General features: G+C 31.4%; 1 protein-coding gene across 1 annotated transcript in view; it reads right to left on the bottom strand.

Moving 5' to 3' along the window:
* Positions 1 to 22062, bottom strand: part of LOC143048259 (uncharacterized) — an 82322-nt gene that overhangs the window by 43206 nt on the left and 17054 nt on the right. The window contains exons 8-33 of the mRNA XM_076221828.1: positions 21879 to 22046; positions 20474 to 20634; positions 19948 to 20085; positions 18772 to 18870; positions 18075 to 18258; positions 17590 to 17734; positions 17005 to 17138; positions 15517 to 15741; positions 14657 to 14812; positions 13867 to 13959; positions 13286 to 13420; positions 12931 to 13117; positions 12460 to 12533; positions 12022 to 12209; positions 11230 to 11329; positions 10609 to 10773; positions 9696 to 9776; positions 9167 to 9247; positions 8364 to 8465; positions 5682 to 5778; positions 4616 to 4738; positions 3332 to 3475; positions 2413 to 2712; positions 2048 to 2236; positions 1236 to 1413; positions 252 to 342 (exon numbers count right to left, since the gene is read on the bottom strand). Of these exons, the coding sequence (XP_076077943.1) occupies positions 252 to 342; positions 1236 to 1413; positions 2048 to 2236; positions 2413 to 2712; positions 3332 to 3475; positions 4616 to 4738; positions 5682 to 5778; positions 8364 to 8465; positions 9167 to 9247; positions 9696 to 9776; positions 10609 to 10773; positions 11230 to 11329; positions 12022 to 12209; positions 12460 to 12533; positions 12931 to 13117; positions 13286 to 13420; positions 13867 to 13959; positions 14657 to 14812; positions 15517 to 15741; positions 17005 to 17138; positions 17590 to 17734; positions 18075 to 18258; positions 18772 to 18870; positions 19948 to 20085; positions 20474 to 20634; positions 21879 to 22046 (3738 nt within the window). The remainder of the gene's footprint in view (positions 1 to 251; positions 343 to 1235; positions 1414 to 2047; positions 2237 to 2412; positions 2713 to 3331; positions 3476 to 4615; positions 4739 to 5681; positions 5779 to 8363; positions 8466 to 9166; positions 9248 to 9695; positions 9777 to 10608; positions 10774 to 11229; positions 11330 to 12021; positions 12210 to 12459; positions 12534 to 12930; positions 13118 to 13285; positions 13421 to 13866; positions 13960 to 14656; positions 14813 to 15516; positions 15742 to 17004; positions 17139 to 17589; positions 17735 to 18074; positions 18259 to 18771; positions 18871 to 19947; positions 20086 to 20473; positions 20635 to 21878; positions 22047 to 22062) is intronic.

Below are 22062 nucleotides of genomic sequence, written 5' to 3'. Positions count from 1 at the left end.
AACACTCCCTCTCCGCTGCAACAAATGTTTGAGAAATGTGAATAAACCCTCAGAACTAAATAAAGAGGATACCAGAAAACTTGATTGTAGTCAATTCTTTGATTTTTGTTGTTGCTGTCTAATTGATGTATATCCCACATCCCCTTTATTTTCCTATCACCCTTGTATTTCTGCAATCCATATACCACTGAGTGTAGGTTGTTTTAATGTCCAGTGGCAAATATATCATGCATGTTGATGACAATACTAACCTCATCTGCTGTCAATCCAAAATAATTAGTAGAAATAGCATCACAAATTTCATCAGACACTATATATAGATCATGAACATGGTCAATATCCCTGGAAAAAAAACCATAAAAACTACATATATGTCATATGAGGAAGAAAAAAAAATAGTCAACTTTGTGGCAGAATGATTTCTTCCTCTCAGAGGAATTTCTTACTTTAAAAAAAAAAATGAAATCATCCATGCTTTTCCATGAAAAATTGTATTGTCACAGCAAATACTTTTGGAAAGGTGACTAAAATATTAGAGATTTATTTTGAATTGAATGAAATACATAAAACTTAAAAAAAAAAAAAAAAAATATAAGTCAGTAATAGATCTGTTTTGGTGTTTTTGAAAACCTATCACAGTCAGCTGTAATGCTATAAATAGAGCAAAATAATGATAAACAGTCATCTAAATGAGAAATGACATCAAATTAAATCCATCAAGAATTTTTTTTACATACCTATACAAATAAACCGTTAAAAATAAGCATAAAATCTTTAGAAAAATTGCTTCAGTGCTAAATAAAGAATGAAGTCTGAAGGGAAATTTTCAACTAAGATCATACATAGACCTTCACAAGCTGCCAGTCATCTTAGATCTGTACTTTGTGTCTTGAGTTTTTTTGTTAGTTGATTTCTGTTCTATGTAATTGAATATCATAGTTTGTTCTTATGTTGTGCTGTTACACTGCTGTCCAAAGTAAGGTGAGAATAAGTGCTCACAAATCTGTATAGCTTCCACATTTTGTATATAAAGGTAGGAGCATGTTATTTAATGGGTTTCTTTGATAGCTGCCCTTCATATTTGTTTTTCCTTAATTGTTAAAGCTTACTCACTCACGGAATAGTAAGGGTTTTGTTTATTGTTGAAGTAGGATGAAGAAAATCAAATTGGATTCTTTAGTAAAGAATTCATAAATATGAGATATTAAACATTTAATGCATGTTTGGATTCTTACCCCTGTTGCTCGGTCATCTTTAAGGCTTTATTAGCCCCTCCCATACAAATCAAAACTTCTTTGTTAGTAGTTGCATGATCCAATGCCTCTCGCTGAAATTCCATAGTTGATAGTGTTCCATCTACTTGCTGTAACTGTTTTTCATACTTCTTTTTTCTCTTTAAAGCTTGCAGAGCAACTATTGATAAGTACAAACTCACTATAAATTTCCATATTAATGCACACAAAGATGAAGATTTAAATGGAATATTTATTCAATCATATTGCCATTAAATATAATAAACTCACCATAACAGGATTAAAATTGTGTACACTGATCATTTGTTTGGTCTACAAAAGACTCATGAGTGACACTTGAATCAAAACAGGCTCCAAGGAGCAACCATTGATCATAAAAAAACTATGTGCAGACAGTTTTTAACTAGTGATTTCTAGGTGCTTGCATTAAAATAGCCATTATTTTAATTGAAGGTTTCTGTTTTGTAGTCCTATTGGATCTTTAAAGTAAAAGCAGTGCACACTTTTTACTGCAGTGCTACATACAAAATTTCTTTGGTCAATGTTTTCAAATACATTTGAAACTTCAAAAAGCAGCATATCTACCAATTAAGTTTATATCTAACAATTTAAATATTCAACATACCGGTATTAGGCAAAACAGTAAATCAAAATGCTTATCAGTACTGAATGGTAGATTGATTCAATTTATCAATGGAAGGTAAAATTAAATATTGCTTTGTATAAGCTGAATCAACTACAATTGTTTACAAAAGAAGATAACTCCAATTTTAAAGATTACTTGCAACAATTACCTCTTTTGTTTGTGGCAGCATTTTCTTTTGCCACCTTCAGTTCCTTGTCCACCTTCTTTTCAAGGTAATCTAGTTTTTTCCCTAACATGTCTTCTTTTTTCTTTAAGTTTTCCACAGTTTCTTGTGCTGCAGGAGTTTTAAAATCACCTTTTTCCTTTAATTGGCTTGATTTGGATCTTGTGTCTTGTTCTGAAATTAACAGTAGATCATTTTCTATTCATATAAATGTTTGAAATTTATCTGCACACAATGATCATTAATGAAACCAAACAATCTGAATTTAGCATTTTTTTTTCATCTATAACTATACTATACTATTAATCAGTTTATATTTGAAAGATAAATATACAGGACACTTTAATTACCTGAAGGCTGAACTGGTTCACTTTTTTCCTCGTCCATCATCCTCTTTACAAAGGCAAAATAATTAATCTGTTTGTCAGTACTGTCCACATCAGCTTCTCTCATCATTTCTTCAATCTCCTCGTCTGTTAATTTCTCCCCTAAGTTTGTCATCACGTGTCTTAAATCTGACATGCTGATAGATCCTTCACCATCTTTGTCAAATACTTTGAATGCTTCCATTATTTCTTCTTCTGCATCAGTATCTTTCATCTTATGTTGCATCAATGTGTAAAATCCTGGAAAGTCAACTGTACCTCTATCTAAAATACAAATTTAAAATCTAAGTCTTTGGTAGACGAAACGAGCGTCTGGTGTCAGTGTAAAATTTTAGTCCTGGTATCTATGATGAGTTTATTTATATATTTTTTATATTGTAAATTCAGAAATTATTGCCAGGTTTTTATTAATGCACAAAATGCCACTGGGTGAGCATCCCAATGATAAGAACTCGCATTCGGACAACTGAAATATAGACCTGTATGCCCTTTTTTCCATAATCACAATAAAAGAACTCACACTTTTGCTCATTCTGGAAAAATCGCAATAATAAATGCACGCAATAATTTCTTAATTTACAGTATATAAATTTATCTAAGTATCTTTTAACAATGACACTGAAAACAATACATTACACTGAAAACAATACATTACACTGAAAACAATACATTACACTGAAAACAATACATTACACTGAAAACAATACATGATAATTTTGGAGCATAACACAAGTTTTTGTTTCAGTTGAGTACAGTTTATACCACAGCATAGATAAAAATTCAAATCTTAAAATTAGCTTGCTTGTAGACATTATTTATATATTTCTATCTATATCTTATATATTATTTTTCATTGAAACAAATTATGCTTGGAATAGATTACCATCAAAGTCAAGATCATTTATTATGATTTGTAGTTCTGCTTCTGTTGGATTTTGACCCAAAGCCCTCATGAGAGACCCAACATCTTTTGTAGAAATTGTATGCCCATCATCTTCAGAAAATATATCAAAAGCTTCTTTCAGTTCTGAAAATATACATATTAATAAATATCAAAATCAAAAATGTCTATATTTTTGTCAAATCAGAACCAAAAGAGGATCATTAGAAGAGGACATTCCATTCATCATATCTTGACAAGTTTGATTAATATCTGCCAGACCAAAAGAAGAAGATGATAATGTGAATAAAATGCTCCGCAGGGCGCAGCTTGATACACCCCAGAGGTTGAACTCTGAATAGTTGGAGCAAGTATGGACACAATATTCAAGCTTGATACAGCTCTGAATTTGGATTGTGATTAAATATTTGACACAGTATAGGTTTCTGACACAGAATGAATGTGGTTTAATGAACTTAAAAAATTTTAATTTACCTATTATGTTCCAATATCCAAAATCTACATGGCCATGGATTGATTCAGCATATCAAAGAATCCCAAGAATTCATTTTTTTATGAAATCAAACAATGTTTAATTTTGGATCCTTTTGAACTCAATGGCCAAATCGAAGGATTTTCTTATGCCAAGCATAGATTACCATAGCCAATTTTGGCACAACTTTTTGGAATTTTGAATCCTCAATCCTCTTCCACTTTGTATTTGTTTGGCTTTATAACTTTTTTGATATGAGCGTCATTGATGAGTCTTATGTAAACAAAAGGCACGTCTGGTGTACTTAATTATAATCCTGGTACCTTTGATAACTATTGACCTAAATGTGGACCAATTTGACAACAGGGCCCAAAAATAAAAAAATAAAAATACATGGTTAGATTTAGCATATCAAAGAACCCCATACATTCAATTTTTGTTGAAATCAAACAAAGTTAAAGCATTTCAAAATGACTTGCTCCTTACGTCTTCAGCGATTTTCCAACGAAAAAAGCCCAACCAAAATGAAAGGAAAACTATATTTTTTGCAGTCGTATAAAAACCTAGGACCAGGATGACAAACACCCAAGCAATGAAGATCATTCATATGGGATTTCGAGCCAGAAGAGCTTTTTTTTGTTTATAATCATGAGCCTCAAAACATACCTCTGCCTTCATTAATCACATTAACTAACCATATTTTTTCAAAATGATCTTCAGTTCTTTGGTATTTTTAAAAATTGACTTTTTTGTCTTAATCTTAATCTCTTATAGCACAAATGCCTCTATTTTACCTGAAGTAATAAGATCTTCCCCATCCACTGCTCCTCTTTGAACTCCTTTTACAAATCCTCCACTACTTAGACTTTCATCCTCACTAGTGCATTCTTCCTCACTGCTACTACTATAGACACTTCCTTAAATAATAAATTCATAGAGGCTCATAAACTTTCCTTTGATCACCTTGAATGCATGAAATTATAAAACTGAGGTTGTAAGTTTTGAAACCCTGCTCGTATCGGTACACTTGACTCCAATCTTGACTAGGATTGTCGGTTTTCCCAATGAAGGTTAGTGGTTTTCACTGGGCACTCCAGCTTCCGTCACCATTAAAAACTGGCTGCTATGTAATTGCCTTAAAGTGGCACTATAAAGTGGAGTTAAACACCAACAATTAATCAATCAACTACATACAATAAGAACCAATCTTACCAAGTATGAGAAATCTTATAAAATGGTCTCATAGTAGTTGCATTCACAGGGTGTTATTGTCATAAGCTTCAAAAAATTATCAAGGTTTCCTTACTTTTATATTTCAGAATATAATGACAGTAACAATAGTAACACATGTGAGAGCTTTCTGTGAATTGGTCTCAGAAGAGATGCCTTCACAAGGTGTTACAGTCACAAAACTTCAAAATATGTTAGGATCACACAAATCATGGCATAAAATCCTTTTTTGGTAAGCAGATGAATTTTTAGAACAATAGACTATTTTCATATTACCGACTTTTGACTCAAGAGTTTGTTTTTTTAGACAGGTTAACTTATCTGTAGTTGGACATCCTGGTACTCTGACAAGTAGGAGCAACTTTCAGTTAAAGAAGTAAAAATCAAGCTTACAATCTTTACAATTTAGAGGGGAAATTTAGTTTTACTTTTTCTTTATAGGACAAATTATGGAAAACAGAAAACTTTTCCCAAAAATTGCACCAATTAAATGTTTGATTTTACTTCTTTCCTGTTGCTCTTTCTTGACTTGAGTACTAGGATGTCTTACCACAGAATAGGTACCTTTTGAAAAAAAAAAAATCTGGAGTCAAAAGTTGGTAATATGAGAAAAGTCTATTGATTACTTACCTGTCTCTCCTTCCCAGTTCAGGTAGGTAAGGAAGTCTACATCTTCTCTATCAACTAACTCTGATATAAATGGTCCCTCTGACGATACTACCTCATCCTACAAATGTTTAATAAACAATCTCTAATAAACAAGTAGAGGCTTTTAAAATGTTTGTGTATATAATCAAGACAGCCATCATAAATGTGTTGCTTTTAAAACAGTAAATTCAGATATAATTTGTGATGTTTTTATTATTGAGAAAATTGCAACAGTATAAGCTTTACAAAAATGAAAACTTCTTTTTCAAATTTTGCTTGTTTTATTTGTATTAAAAAATTGCAATAATTAATCTCCTAATTTTGTCAATTGATCAACAATCCATCATAATAAAATAAACAGCTGCGCCATGAGCGCATGATACGCCCGACGTCTTGTGTGGAAGTTTTATGCAATAATCATAAATAGTTTCTGAGAAAGTTTTAAGCAATAACCATTTATTGTTTTTGAGACACGGCAGGACTTGTGAACCCCCCCCCCCCCACCCTGTTTTTTTTTACAAATATCACAAAAATAAAATTTTGAATCAAACCAAAATACAGATCTTTAGATTAATACAACAAAGAAGTGTGTACAGTTTCAAGCAATAATCATAAATTGTTTTTGAGATACGGCGCAAGATGTAAAAAAAAACCTCTCCTTTTTTTACAAAATACTCAATAACTCAAAAATAAAATGTTGAGTCATCACCAAAAAGTATACAGATCTTTAGATTATCATAACAAAGAAGTGTGTAAAGTTTTAATCAATAAATATAAATCGTTTTTGAGATACGGCACGACATGTAAAAACTCCCTCCCCCTTTTTTACAAAATGCTCAATAACTCAAAAATGAAATTTTGAATCATCACCAAAAAGTATACAGATCTTTAGATTAATATAACAAAGAAGTGTGTAAAGTTTTAAGCAATAATCAGGAATCGTTTTTGAGATAGGGTGCGACATGTGAAAAAAAACACACCCCTGTTTTAGTTACAAAGTGCCGTAACTCAAAAAGTTTAAATCTTATTTTCACCAAAAAGTATACAGATCATTTGACCATCATTAAAAACAACTATATTAAGTTTCATGAAATTTAGATAAGTCGTTCTCAAGTTACGGTGCGACATGTTTACGCCGGACAGACAGACGGACGGACGGACACTGGACATTTGTATACCATAATACGTCCCGTCAAAAAATTTGACGGGCGTATAAAAAATCATGCTAAATTTCTCAATATATTAGATCTATTCAGGATTTTGAAAAGCCATAGACATACACCCAAGTTTTGGAAATGGTTGAATCTTCTTTAAAAATATCTGTTAAATATAATGGCAGTGACTCAGGTCGGATACATCAATTGAAGAAGACAGATTTTATATCATTTCTAAAACAAGAATGTGTCCATAGTACACGGATGCCCCACTCGCACTATCATTTTCTATGTTCAGTGGACCGTGTAATTGGGGTCAAAACTTTAATTTGGAATTAAAATTAGAAAGACCATATCATAGGGAACATGTGTACTAAGTTTCAAGTTGATGTAACTTTAACTTCATCAAAAACTACCTTGACAAAAAACTTTAACCTGAACTTGCACTATCATTTTCTATGTTCAGTCGACCATGAAATTGGGGTCAAAAATATAATTTGGCATTAAAATTAGAAAGATCTTATCATGGGGAACATGTGTACTAAGTTTCAAGTTGATTGGACTTCAACTTCTTCAAAAACTACCTTGACTAAAAACTTTAACCTGAAGCGAACAGACAGATGAACGAACGAACGGAGGCACAGACTAGAAAACATAATGCCCCTCTACTATCGTAGGTGGGGCATAAAAATTAATCATAATCAGTTAATAATCCACAATATAATACACATCATACCCATAGCCAGGGGGGTTCAGACAACCTCCCCCTTGAAAACAAATAAGCACTGTTAAAGTCAACGTTCTGTTTGAATTGTGACTGTTAAAGTCGAGTTAGTGAGTCCAAATACCCCACCCCTTGGAAATTCCTGGCTACGGGCCTGAACATAACATTTCATCAAATTTTATTTTTATTTTACATTAAGGATGTACTTGGGTGCAGTTTAGGTAAAGATGTCAGATGTTCCTTGCTTCTTTTATGATGCAGGGTAAAATATTTTGCCCCATAGCGCCCATTTTTCTTTTCATATAAGACTTTATAGCTCATGAAAGGCCATTTACCAAAGTTTTAGCAAACTCTTGATTTCTTTTCTTTCGATTTGAAACCCAAATAATACCAATGCAAATATAAGGTTACCATTTACCCCATTTTTTATAAATCAAATATCTTGAAAAGGATCTCCTTAACCTATCAATATTTTTAGCTGATTTTGTTTCTTAACGTATGCTCATTTGACTTATAGTATCAATTTTTAATTCTTGATTTTCTTTAATTTCACCTAAGTACACCTTAACATTAATAAAAGAACAAAAGTATTAGGTCTTTGTTTTTAAACAGTGTGCATATTTGTTAGAATAACATGTTTTATGTGGTCTATCACTTTTGTGTAAGATATGTTATTTTACTGGTAGCTTTATAAATAGGTAATAAAAGCAATCAGCAACAAGACTTTGAGATGACTACGTAAAAATTTTGTCTGGTTTTTTTTTATACACAAAATTTTAGTATTACCTTTTCTCTTTTCTCTACAGCAATAAAGCTTGTCAACTGTGTAACAATGGAATATTTCTTACTAAGTTCTATTATATAGTCTTTCATATTCATCTTCTTTAACTAAAATATAGAAATTGAATGCAAGATGAAGTACAATTCTAAGGCGATAAGTAAGTAACAATTTTTTTCATTGGCTAATAGTTACCGTCAAATCCACAGTTGACCAGGCGTAACTAAGGAGGGACCCACCATTTTGAATTAATTGTATCAACAAATGTTCGATTACTACAAAATTATCGAAAGTAAAACAACACCTACCTTGAATTCTTCGTTTTAATGTAATTTTATCCAATTATATTTGAATCCTAGAGGTAATGTAATAACCTCCATTTTGTAAGTTTTCATTGGTATGACTTCACGTTTAGCCATGACGTCTTTGCGCTAAAATCAGTCATGAAGTTTCACAGAATTTTTTTGTATGTCAAATCTATACCCTTTTTAATACTTTAATAATCTAAGATTCTCTTTATTTATTGATGAAAATTAGAAGTGACAATATCTATTGCATGCAGGGGGGTTCTGATCCCGGATCCCACTTACTGTTTTGTCAGATTCCCATATCCGGCTTACACTATGTATGTAAGCAATTCTCATTTTTTTGTAATTTCCCCGTGTCCCGCTAGACTTCATTTCCTGTTTTCACGGCACAATAATTTGACTTTCACGTGTTAAGCTTACAAAAAAATCATCAATCCCGCGTCAGGTTTAGACCTCAATGAGACCCACTGCAAGGTCAGCTCTATTATAAAGCATAATTATACCTGATGGTCAATACTGTCAGGGGAGAGTATTCCATCTTCCCAGTCTCTGATCACAGCTTTAGCAGTCAGGCAGTGAAGAACCTGTCAATGTTAAAGTTACAGATTCATATTTGATGATTTAATATAGTGATTTAATTTTATATCAGAAACATTGCTTTTAACACTTTTGAAATGATGCTTTTAAATTATCTCCAGAACTTATTTTTAATATTATCTGGCCATTTAAGTATAATCATATCTACCAATATAGATATGAATATAGTATTCAAGAATTGAAGGGGCACTAGCTGTCAAATTTATGTTCATCCATTTGACTCATATTCTCACATTTGATTTTAATAAAACAATGTAAATAATTTATCCAAATTATAAAAAATCTGAAAAAAACATTGCAAGTTATACACTGTCCATACTAGAGACTATATTTGTAGACAAAGAAAAGCAAAGGATGATAACTCTGTCTTCAGACCTTCTATTGTAAAACACATATAGCACCTTGTAAATTTCAAAATTGCTATTTATTTTTTACCTTTCCTTTCGTCATACTTAATTCTGATGTGTACACTACTGTTGATATCTGTTGCCCTCCTATCTCAGCCTTCAATGTAGCCTAAAATATACAAAATCAAAGCCATTTCAATTGATATTGTATAGTGTTTTATATGTTGTGATGTAACATTATTGTTTCAGGTTAGGGTGAAGGTTGGCGCCTATTAAAAGGTTTAAACCTAATGCATTTGTTAATTTGCACTAAATTTCTAAAGTCAAAAACCTGATGTTCTGTGATTGTTGTTTGTTTATATGGTTCATAAGTTTTTCTCATTTCTTGTTTTTTTTTATATATATTAGACTGTTGGCTTTACTGTTTGAATGTTTTTTTACATCTTTATAACTTGTTGTTCAGTGTGAGCTTAGGCTCCTAGTTGAAACCTATGACCTATAATGGTTTATTATTTACAAATTATGACTTGGATAGAGAGTTCTCTCATTGGCACTCATACCACATCTTCTTATACTATTAATTTCTTGGTTATCTGTATAAATTTCAATTCATTAAAATACAATGACTATTAATACTCTTAATATGGCTAAAAAATCTGTTAAGGAGAACCATATATGTAACTGTAAATTCAGAAATTATTACGTGCATTTGTTACTGCGATTTTGTCATTTAAGTTATGCAATATTGATAAAAATCCTATTTAATTCATATAAAAAATTCAAAATGAGAGTTTAAATTATTGCCATTATAAGCCATTTTCCACAATAATAAAAACATCGCAATAATTTCTAAATTTACAGTACTGAGAGGACAATAAATCAGGTCCTAAAATACTTGTTCTAGTTTTTATACTTCAAAATCAATTGTCAAATTGTCAATTTCCTTGAAGATGAAAAATTCCACTTTGCCGAATCAACAATTGTCCTACATAATCAATTACCATTTTGCAATTGCTGACAAATCCATATACCACAAGTCTGGAGCCATTAAACAGAGCTGTGATTTGTTGTGGAGCTTGAACTGGAGGAGGATTATCAAACTGTTGCCAAACAACTGATACAGAGGTCAGCACTGGCTGAGAGGTCTTCTGAATTTGGGATTTCACCTGTAAACAAAGAATTAATTAGCCCCGAGATATATTAAATGATCAACATATTTTTGAAAATGTCTTGCAAATTGTATATAAAATAATAATAGGGTCAATAAATTCTATTTTTGATAGCTCAATACCACAAAACGTTTAAAGATGTACAATGCCATCACATATATATTAAGCAGTAAAATGTTATTTGTTTACATTTTCCCCACACTTACTCTATCAGCAACACACTTCCTCCTATCTGAACTGAGAAAAATAATAGTGAAACATAGAATTTACCATAACATATATATGCTATCATGAAATAAAAAGAAATCTTACAGAAACAACAATATAATATAAAATTACAAAAACATGTACTTACAAATATATAAAGTAATGCTGTTCTTTGCTTATTGTAACTTATTCCCATAAACTTTTAAAAAAAAATATGCATCTATCTGTAAACATGTCACATCTTACCTTACTTTCCCACTTTGATTTTGCATGAGAATCAAAATATTCAAAGGAACCTGCTCCAAGTCTAGACATGGCCTTTAATACATGTTTGTTAGCAATAGAACTGAAATATAAGTAAACAATGTTTTTATTTACATCAATACTCACACAGCACACTACCTTTTGTCCTGAAAATGTACCTTAATAATTATCAAATTAGTACAGGTACTTCCAATCTATTTTATTATTTGTGGCATAGCAGTGCGAAATACTAGTGTTGTTTTTTCTCTCGACACAACACAACTGCAATGGTATTTATGTGGTATCTTACTCACATTGAGTGTGGCAGGGTATGGGTTTGCTTGTTATCAGAATCAAAACAAAGAATTTAAAATTGGTATTTGGCTGCTTCTCTGCTAACAATACAGTATTATTGAGTTAGAATAGGACACCAGCTGGTAAGAAGTTCACATAATGTGTGCAGGTAAGTTGTCATATCTTTATTTCAACTATTACCACAGAACTAGCATTGGAAGAATCAGAAAATCTAGCTCAGAATTCAGTCTGCTACACAGCAGTGTTCATAGCCATATCAAATTAATTTTTCCATCCTGAATTTGCTTTCAGTGCGGTAGTTTTTCGCTACATTGAAGACCCATTGGTGGCCTTTGGCTGTTGTCTGCTCTATGGTCGGGTTGTTGTCACTTTGACACATTCCCCATTTCCTTTCAATTATTTTTCACAATAAAAAAAACTTTTTCTTATAATGTATGAATAAATTGTAAATACACACAATTGTTTTAAACATTTGCTTACCTGACACCAAATGTAAAGATCCTTGTGTGCTGACAGTTGTCATGAACAGCTTTAAGAGTTGTCTCCTCATTGTTAATATGGCCGTCAGATATTATAAAGACATTTCTCAAAGAATTTTCAGATTTTAGGAGGAAGAAACTGTGGAGAGGGCGATATACCTCTGTGCTACCCATACTAGCATGTATTCCCTGTAAAAGTATACCAGATATTCATTTATGATATCTAATCAAGACTTCCTGAAAGCATTCATAATTTTATGTAGAATATTATACAAAAGACATGACTGTTTACCTTTATTTTTCATCAAGGAATTATAATTTTGCTCTCAAATCAACTTATTACATTATTATACAATACTTAATAAATTAATTCAACAATCATGAACAATAAATGTGAAGAAAATAAAAACTAACAGCTAGTCAAGTCTAAATGCAATACCTGAACAAACTGTTCTGCAACCTTCAGACTACTTTTTGATTTCATTTGGCTGGTTGGGAATAATTCTTTATAACCTAGGTAATACAAAAGTAATGTCATGTGAGATAGCAAATGCATGGCAACAAAATACTGTCAGATACTGATTCATGTGCAATACCACCATTGATTTTCCCCTATCAGACTATGTTAAATTTGCACATTCCAAAAAAATTGTGCAGAATTTATCTTTGTTTCAAATAAAGAAATACTTGGCATGAGTAAAGTTTTATCCTGTTCAGTAATTTGATATAATGGATGAAACAGTATACTGTTTATATTCTATAACACTTGCTTTTACAGTTAAATTTTTAAAACATAAACATATATTGTTTATTGTTCTGAATTATTAAGCAAAGGTTTAATTTCAAGTGAGGTTTCTTTCAGTTTACTAAGCCTGTTAATACAGCATAAAATATATGGTTCAGAACTTACTTGTGCCAAATACTACAATGTTAAACAAACTATGAGCTGTCAAGTGATTTAATGTCAGCAGTAAAATTTTCTTGGCTTCCAACAAAGCTTTCCCCTTCATTGAATTTGAAAGGTCAAGGACAAGTATTATCTCTGTTTCATTGTCTTCTGCTGCTTCAAATTCTGGATAAAATGTCAACATGGCCGCCTAAAAAAACAATTGTGTGATTTTTAGTTTCTGTATACTGTATTAAATAGGTCAAAGGTCAAAATGAAAATAATGTAAAGATAACAATGTTTTACCCTCATTTCAATAACTGATCTATTAGTTTTGCATTATATGGTTGCTTTTTTAACAAATGAAATTTACAAGTACCTCAGTCTGTGTCCCTTCACTATCTACCTCGACCCACATCCTCGGAACATGTATTTCAGCCAGTCCTATCAGTAACTGAAATCCATCAGATATTTTCTGCCCAATCATCTCAATGATACAACTTGTGGCTGTTTTCTAGAATTATAAAATCATTGTTATAAAGCATGAATTAAGCAAATTGGCGTATATTGAAATGAGACAGTATTACCTGGCAAAAAATATACTGAGGATCCATTTATTTTAGTGGGTATAAATTGTGCATTTTCATGGGTATTTGATTTAGTGGTTTTGTCAATCTCTACTAACAAAGACTATAGGAAATTTTTAATACATTAAACATTTTGATTTATTTATCACCTGTACCTGTGAAACCCACGAAAATTGGCATCCAACTAATAATAATGAATCCACAGTAATTAAACTATATTTAAAAGGTGTATTTTTTTAAGAATCAATATTTTGCACTAAAACAGCTACCAAATGACACAAAAAAGCAAAACATTCATCTAGAGTGCAACCTACTGTTTTGAACATGACTGGTGTCGATACAATATGACATGTACAGAAATAAGAATACAGACCTTTTTTCTGATTTGATGTGTTGGGCATGTTATAGTTCTAATATCAAATGGCATCTGTATGGAGACTTGTATACTACAACTGTCTTCTGAACTCTGAAAATATAATACAGTTATCATTCACATTTCTCTTTTTTTTTGTTACAACAAACACATTAACAGGTCCAAGAATACAGAAATTATTAGATTTGCAGTTTTGATGTTTTGATGTTCAATGGTATATTTCAGTAGTTTTATTGTAATTTGTGTAGTTCTGTGGTATATATTGAGTGTTCTTTGGTATATATTGAGTGTTCTTTGGTATATATTGAGTGTTCTGTCGTATTCTGTGGTGTTCTGTGATAAAAAGACGCTACTGAAATTCATTGGTACTCTTGCAACTTTGAACTATTCCAATTTGTTCTTGTATTTCCTTTTTGTTTAGAGATTACTTATAATAAAGCAATTAATAAATCTTTCCCTTTACTTAACTTATCTCTTTTACATCAATGTTATAGGCTCTCTGCTTCTCTACTGACAAACAGAACAAAGAAATCAATCAGTTTAATATATTCCTGTAGTAATTATATCCTTCTCATTCTCTTTGTAACTAGCATTTGTACTGTATATTGAAAGACTTCTATTTTTGCCACAAAAAATATCTAGGGACAAACAAATTGTCTCAGTCTATTTGCAATTATCTCCATTGACTTATTACAATGATGAATGGGCTACTTTAATCTGACAAAACAATAAGCATGATCCTGGATCAGACCCCAAATGAGACCCTCATATTATAGATTACCTCCCTTACCTCAGTATTACTGGGTCCCTGTTTCCAAGGAGCCACAGATCCAGGAATTGTGAAGTTAATCAATTCTCCCTCCACTTGTAATTCTGATACATAAGTTATCTTGATGAGGGCTACACAACCTGGTGGTAGATTACCCACACTGACAGTAAATACATCCTAAAAAAGAAATTCCATATTCATGATATCCTTTTCAAACAGAGAATTTTACAAATGCATTACAATCAGACAAAATATATCACTTATAACCTTGTTTAATAATATTTGTAATTCATAGCCTCTATCACCAATAAAAAATATTCAAACATAATGTTTTAAATGTAATCCTGTGTGAAAATTCTTCAAACCAACTCAATTTTGATACATATTTCAAAGTAACATGCTTGATTTAAAATCTCAATATTTAAAAGGGATATCAAATAAATCCTGCAAACAGTATAATTCCTAATTTGAAACCAGTTTTGTTGCATAGTCAAAATTATTCAACACCAAACTAACGGCTACCGCTGTTTTTAGTCCTACATTTTTGCTGAATATAAGAAAGATGTGGTATGATTGCCAATGGGACAACTCTCAGCAAGAGACCAAATTAAAACAGAAATAAGCAACTATAGGTCACTGTATGGCCTTCAACAATAAACAAAGGCACATACGGCATAGTTAGCTATTAAAGGCCCTGAAATAACTATTGAAACAGGTAAACTAACGGCCTTATTAATGTACAAAAAAAAAAACAAAAAAAAAACAATTATGTAACACATGAACAAACGACATCCACTAAATTACAAGCTCCTCACTTGAAGCCAATAAAAACCAATCTATCAAGAGAAGATCTTAACAGCACAGAACTAGAATTTATTTACCGGAGTTTCTTCATCCTGATCCATGAGATAAGCTCCATGTCCTTCACTTATTGCCTTCTTGTATTCCTTGTGAGCCGTCTCCTTCTCCTTTACTTCTCCCACGATATGTTTACCGTTGATAAAAGCTTCAAATCCACAAACAGCAGCCATATCATCTAATGGAAACACATACTTAGCTTCTAGAGTAGAGGTACTAGTGTTGTGGTATTCTTGGAGTACTACAACCTAACAATATAAAATAACAAAACTATGATAAAAGACAACATCCAGAATTTTTGCAAGGAAATGCTTTTTGGCAACTAACAGTGGCGTCTTCAGGATAATATAATTTGCAGTTGTCTTTTTATAGGTTTATTTTCACAAGACAACATCAGTATCCACCTTGGACTCAACTATACCAGCTTGTACCATTTGATGGTGATGGTCCACTTGATGTATAATATAAAATAATGTAAGAGAAAGATATAACATGTTTGTAAAGTACCAGTAGAAACAAGGTTAGTGAGGTATTTTTGTGACACCTAATTATAAAATGTTGTTGTAACACTAGATCTATTGTGTCTGATTTTCTCAAAGATATCTTATCCATTCCTATACCTGCAGCATGTGAAGTTTAACTAGATTAGAGGCTAACAAAATTGTATTTTCTTTGCCTAGGAAACTAGCTAGTTGAAATTAAACCAATCCATCTGGAAAGACAATTAATAAACAGCTGCACCATGAGCACATGATACGCCCTTCGTCTTGTTAATGAAGTTTTATGCAATAATCATAATTAGTTTCTGAGATACAGCGTGACATATGAAAAAAAACCATTTTTTTTTACAAAAAACTTAATAAAGCAAAAATAAAATTTTGAATCATCACCAAAAAGTATACAGATCTTAAGATTAATATAACTAAGAAGTGTGTAAAGTTTTAAGCAATAATCATAAATCATTTTTGAGATTTTGAGTTAAAATCCTATTTTCACCAAAAAGTATACAGATCGTTTGACCATCATGAGAAACAACTATGTTAAGTTTCATGAAATTTGGATAAGGGGTTCTCAAGTTACGGTGCGACATGTGGATGCTGGACAGACGGACGGACAGACAGACGGACACCTGACATTTGTATACCATAATACGTCCTGTCAAAATTTTGACAGGCGTATAAAAATGAATGGAGAGTATGTTCATGAAACACAGATGATGCCCCCATTTGCATATAATATTATGAAGGGATATAACTCAAGAATGGTAAATGTGACATCACCCAAATTTCAAATTTGATCAGTGTTTTGTGGTAATACACACTGTGCATAAGTTTCATAACATTTGATTGAGTCAAACTAAAGTTAGAGAAAAGAAACAAATGTAGGGAAGTACATGCCCTTATGTACCTATGTATGGACATAGGAACAATGGTTAAAATTAATGCCCCTTCGAGTGATGGTGAGGGAATTAAAAACATTTATTATAGTAACAGTTCTTGTGATAATCATACCTTTGAGGCCAAGTCCATAAGCTGAGCTCTGATATGGACTGATTTAAGAACACATGATTCTCCTGAGGTAGATACCAATCCTGGCTCTACTTTGTCCATGGGATTCTTTATTCCAGAAACATCTTTTAAATCAACTGAAATATATATAATTTATTGTATTAAAAATGTTTTTGCAACTATAATATCAAGTGAACATGCCAACTAAGAAGATATTTATCAAAAGATCCAATAAGTTGACATGGTTGCAATAGTTATCATATTTGAAAAATTAAAAATAACGTGGAATATTAACAATATATTTTTTGGATCATAATTATGTTAGTCTGTAAGAAAACAGTTAAAGCCTGTTACAATCCTCAAAAGCAACTTACAAGATGATTAATGTTTCAAATTATTGTTCATTGTTGAATGCTGTACAGTGATCTATAGATTTTGTGCCATTAACTTCTATGTCATTTGGTCACTGATGGAGAGTTGTCTCCATTGGCTATCAATTCTATAAATAGTACTGTGTTAAATTATGGCCTGGTAATTTGGTATCCTGTATTTTATTTGAATGTATTAAAATTATTTGGACTGATTTACTTTTATCTTCTACTTCTGAGTCTTCCTCTATTTCGTCTGACAGTTCCTCTATACTCAATGTCTTCTTATTATCTCCCTTGACAGAGAACTCTACCAAGTACTGTGTCATCTGTTGGTCAGTGTTGTATATTACAAACTCATTATCCTGTGTTTGAAGACAAATTATTCATTGTACAGCTAATAAAAGAACTGATTCTAAATAGAAAAAAGTTATGTATTACATGCTTAACACTCATTGGACATTGTATTTTCTATTTAAGAATTAGCAGAAAACTGGATTGACGGCAAAGAATTACTTCCCTTGCTTAGATTTTTAATAAGTCATAAGTGGTAAATTATTTATATTCTGAAAAGAAAGGAAAGTTTTTTGGAATGTCTGAGTATATTGTGATGTAAAAGATAAAAAAAAAAAAAACCCGAAATGTCAGGATTGTTATTTTTAATTTCATCACAACACAGAAGGTGCATTGCCTCAGATTGTATACCTTGAATTCTGAAGGTTGATCTTCTGATGAAGCTACACCATGACAGCTTTCATAACCCTCTGGAGGTCCCTGTAGGTCTTTTTGGTACTCAGTGAAATCTTTACAGTTGCCAAGGGCAACATTACTGACTAGCATCATTCTGGTACCCTTACATTTACTTTGGTCTGAGTACTGTATACTGGTACTGTAATATAAACAACATTACTGACTAGCATCATTCTTGTACCCTTACATTAACTTTGGTCTGAGTACTGTATACTGGTACTGTAATATAAATATATTAGATGTTGTTCATTATATATTTTGATGTTACCAACTTTTTTGGCCCCCAATTATACAATTAGCACTTTGCACTTTGGAAAAATAAAAGTAAGTTGCATTTCCAAACATTTATGTTTTAATCTCTAAATAAATTGATGCAAGGATTTTTATAAATGTTAATAATGGGACTGGATGAGTATCGCAATTATAAGAAATCGTATTTTCTGATATTGGATACATATATATCTTTATGGAGATTAAAGCTGAAATCGCAATAACCAGTCTTACATTTTGGTTAGATCTTCAACAATGACAATCATAAATGCATGCAATTATTTCTGAACTTCCAGTATTTATATTCACATGTATCTTACCTTCTGTGAATAGATGTTATGAAAATTGAATGAATGTTACAAACAGAATCACATTTACATACCTAGCAGAACTGGCAAAGTAGATTCCATTTCCCAGCATTCCTGCATCTGTTCTGGTTCCACCAAAATCATCAACTACAACTTTAGGCAGCATTAAACCTCTGCAACAAATATTTACATTTAAAGCGGATATATGTTGTAAAGCTCTTAGCATAATTTTAATATTATGTAATGAGCTGTTATAAATACTGTATAATAATGATAATAAAAGTAAGTTTCTTTCTATATTTCAAAGTACAGGTTTAATGAGAAATTGGTGTCTCCTTTTTATATTTGTAAACATTTTGTTATCTTATCTAACATAATGTCTTTTTCTGTAACTACTGTGGAATAATTATCAATTGTGTGAAACATAAATTTTTATGGATTTCGTTGGTTTAGATAAACTACAATTTCAAATGTTCAATGAAAGTTAAATTCCTATTATGCAGACTTTACCAAAGCCACAAAATTAACAATTAGCAAAAATACAATTGGTCCTCAATCCATAAAAATTTGTTGAGTAATTGAGTATTGAGGCTGAGTAATTGAGTATTTAGGCTGAGTAATTGAGTATTTAGGCTGAGTAATTGAGTATTGAGGCTGAGTAATTGAGTATTGAGGTTGAGTAATTGAGTATTGAGGCTGAGTAATTGAGTATTGAAGATGATTAATTGAGTATTGAGGTTGAGTAATTGAGTATTGAGGCTGAGTAATTGAGTATTGAAGATGATTAATTGAGTATTGAGGTTGAGTAATTGAGTATTGAGGCTGAGTAATTGAGTATTGAGGCATATTATGTTATGTGATCTTCTCATTATATATAATTAACATGAAATATCATCTAAGTGGTGAATATTCATGAGCTGTTGTTTTTTTTAAATTATTGCCTTCATGCATATCAAAAACTTCTTTTATGTACTGTTGTCTATGGAAAGTAGTCAGAATTTAGTGTAATCTACATTTTCACTAAACTATGCTAGTACACATTTGTGTTAAGGGTACAGCAAAAGTCCCCTTTAGTTGCAGAAATTTCTAAACTTGCGGTGTTGAAGACCCATTGGTGGCCTTGGGCTGTTTTCTGCTCTTTGTTTGGGTTGTTGTCTCTTTGACACATTCCCCAGTTAAATTCTCAATTTTATTACATGCCTTTAAGAAAAACACAAATTGATATTCTATTCTGATATTTATGTTCTCACCTAGATAATATTCCAACAAAGTTCTGAACTTTTGATGCATGAAACAACAACTTCTGAGGTCTCAAATCTTTTCTAAAATTGTCTTCTTCAACTTGTCGATGAACACAAAATATATTTTCTACTATAATGTGGTCATTTCTGAAAATAATGTGGTTGTTAGTACTACAAAATAAAAAGATGTATATTGTTTTAAAAAAATAATACTTTATCAAGCAGTACTAGTGCATGTAAGAAATAATGCAACTGTTTAAATTGTTAATGGTTTTATCACCTCCTCATTTACTTTTAAAATATGTCAATTTATATTTTATATAGTTGTCCTTAAATGAAAAAGCCCTTAGCTAATATACATGTATCTGTATGCAGCTTTTTTCAGAAATTGCCATAATTAATCTCAAATCATGTTGAAATTACAAAAATAAACACATGAAGTAATTTCTGAATTTCAAGTTACTAATTCAATAAATACATCTGAATAACTGAATCACAAATCATTCTGAGTAGTTATGTCCAGTATAATACAAACTGTTTGAGAGACTGTATAATGTATTCCTTGATCTGTTTATATTCTGTATCCGTAATCTCTAAACCATCAAGTCTGCATCGTAATGCTTTATACTTGGCCTCGGTACTACTTCTGGTCGACCAGTTTGTAGACTCACTCACAGCTACCATATCTTTAATCATCTAAAATATGACAAATTAATTTAGAGTCAATGCTAGCTATATGTTCAGAAGTCGAAATTTACATAGTCCTACCTTAGCAGTGAAAAATTAATCAGATTTACACCTACTTTTTATACGAACGAATGAAAAAAATTAAGATATTTACTACAGTCAGTTATCTGAAACATCTCAATTGCTTGATATCCCAATGCTGCTTTGATATATGTTAAATTATAGAGTGGAAAGTGTAAATCTTAAAACAAGTAATATACAATAATATTGAATGTGCTTTGCGTGGCTATTTGACAACTATCCACAAGAGACCAAAGGACGATAATGTAAACAACTAAAGTAAAAAAAAAATAGTAAAAATTAGAAAGGGTTCCGTGAAACCAGTGTCTCGCCTACTTTTGCTGTTAGTCACAGGCACAACAAAAAATGGGGAAAAATTTATTAAAACTTTTCCTCTAGATAATATCTTTTGATTGTAAGAAGCTTATGACCAAGTTTGGTAAAAATCCAGGATGGTTTATGAATCTAATAAATGTTTTAAAAATTGCAGACTGTATGTAATGTTAACTGGAGGAAAAACAAAGTCCATTTATAATTATAAGTTATGTATGGAAAAATAGGAATTAAATTTTACAAAATTTCCTTCTAGAAACTAGCTGTTTTACAAAATTTACTTCTGGATACTATCTTAAGATCATAAACAAGCTTCTGTTTAATTTTGGTACAAATCCAGGATAATTTAAGACAGTTGTTAAAATTTTAAAAACTTTAACCACAGCATGAATATTTATGATCCCCGACAAAAATGATCCAAACCAAAACCATATTGTAAGCTATAGAAGAAACTGTCATAAAACAATAATGTCTCCATGGTACACTGATGCCCCACTCACACTATCATTTTCTAAGTTCAGTGGACCTCGCAATTGGGGTAAAAACTCTAATTTGGCATTACAATTAGAAAGATCATATCATAGGGAACATGTGTACTAAGTTTCAAGTTGATAGGAATTCAACTTCATCAAAAACTACCTTGACCAAAAACTTTAACCTGAAGTTAACCTTAAGTAGGATAGACGGATGGACTGATGGACAGACAGACCCACAGACCAAAAACATAATGCCCCTAGGTGGGTCCGAAAAAAATTGAAACAATTAAAAATAGATATCTACCAATCCTTTTTTGATAGAAATTACTTTAAAGAAAAGTGTTTCTTTTATATTTATATTAACCTGTTGAATGAGACCATTACCTGACATATATCTTGTTTTTGAGAAAGCCAGGCTCTAAGTTCTATGTCTGATGGTGTATGTTTTCTCCTATGTGGCAAACAACTATAGAATTCATCGACTAGACCTGTTCTCTGTTGGTTGTCACTGCAATTTTTACATTTTAATAAAATAGCTTCTGCTTTCTCTATCTAAAATGGTAACAAA

The sequence above is a fragment of the Mytilus galloprovincialis genome, chromosome 10 (assembly GCF_965363235.1).
Source record: "Mytilus galloprovincialis chromosome 10, xbMytGall1.hap1.1, whole genome shotgun sequence".
In the NCBI taxonomy this organism is placed as follows: domain Eukaryota; kingdom Metazoa; phylum Mollusca; class Bivalvia; order Mytilida; family Mytilidae; genus Mytilus; species Mytilus galloprovincialis.
Note: the sequence above shows the minus strand (reverse complement) of the source record. Positions and strands in the feature narration are given on the sequence as shown.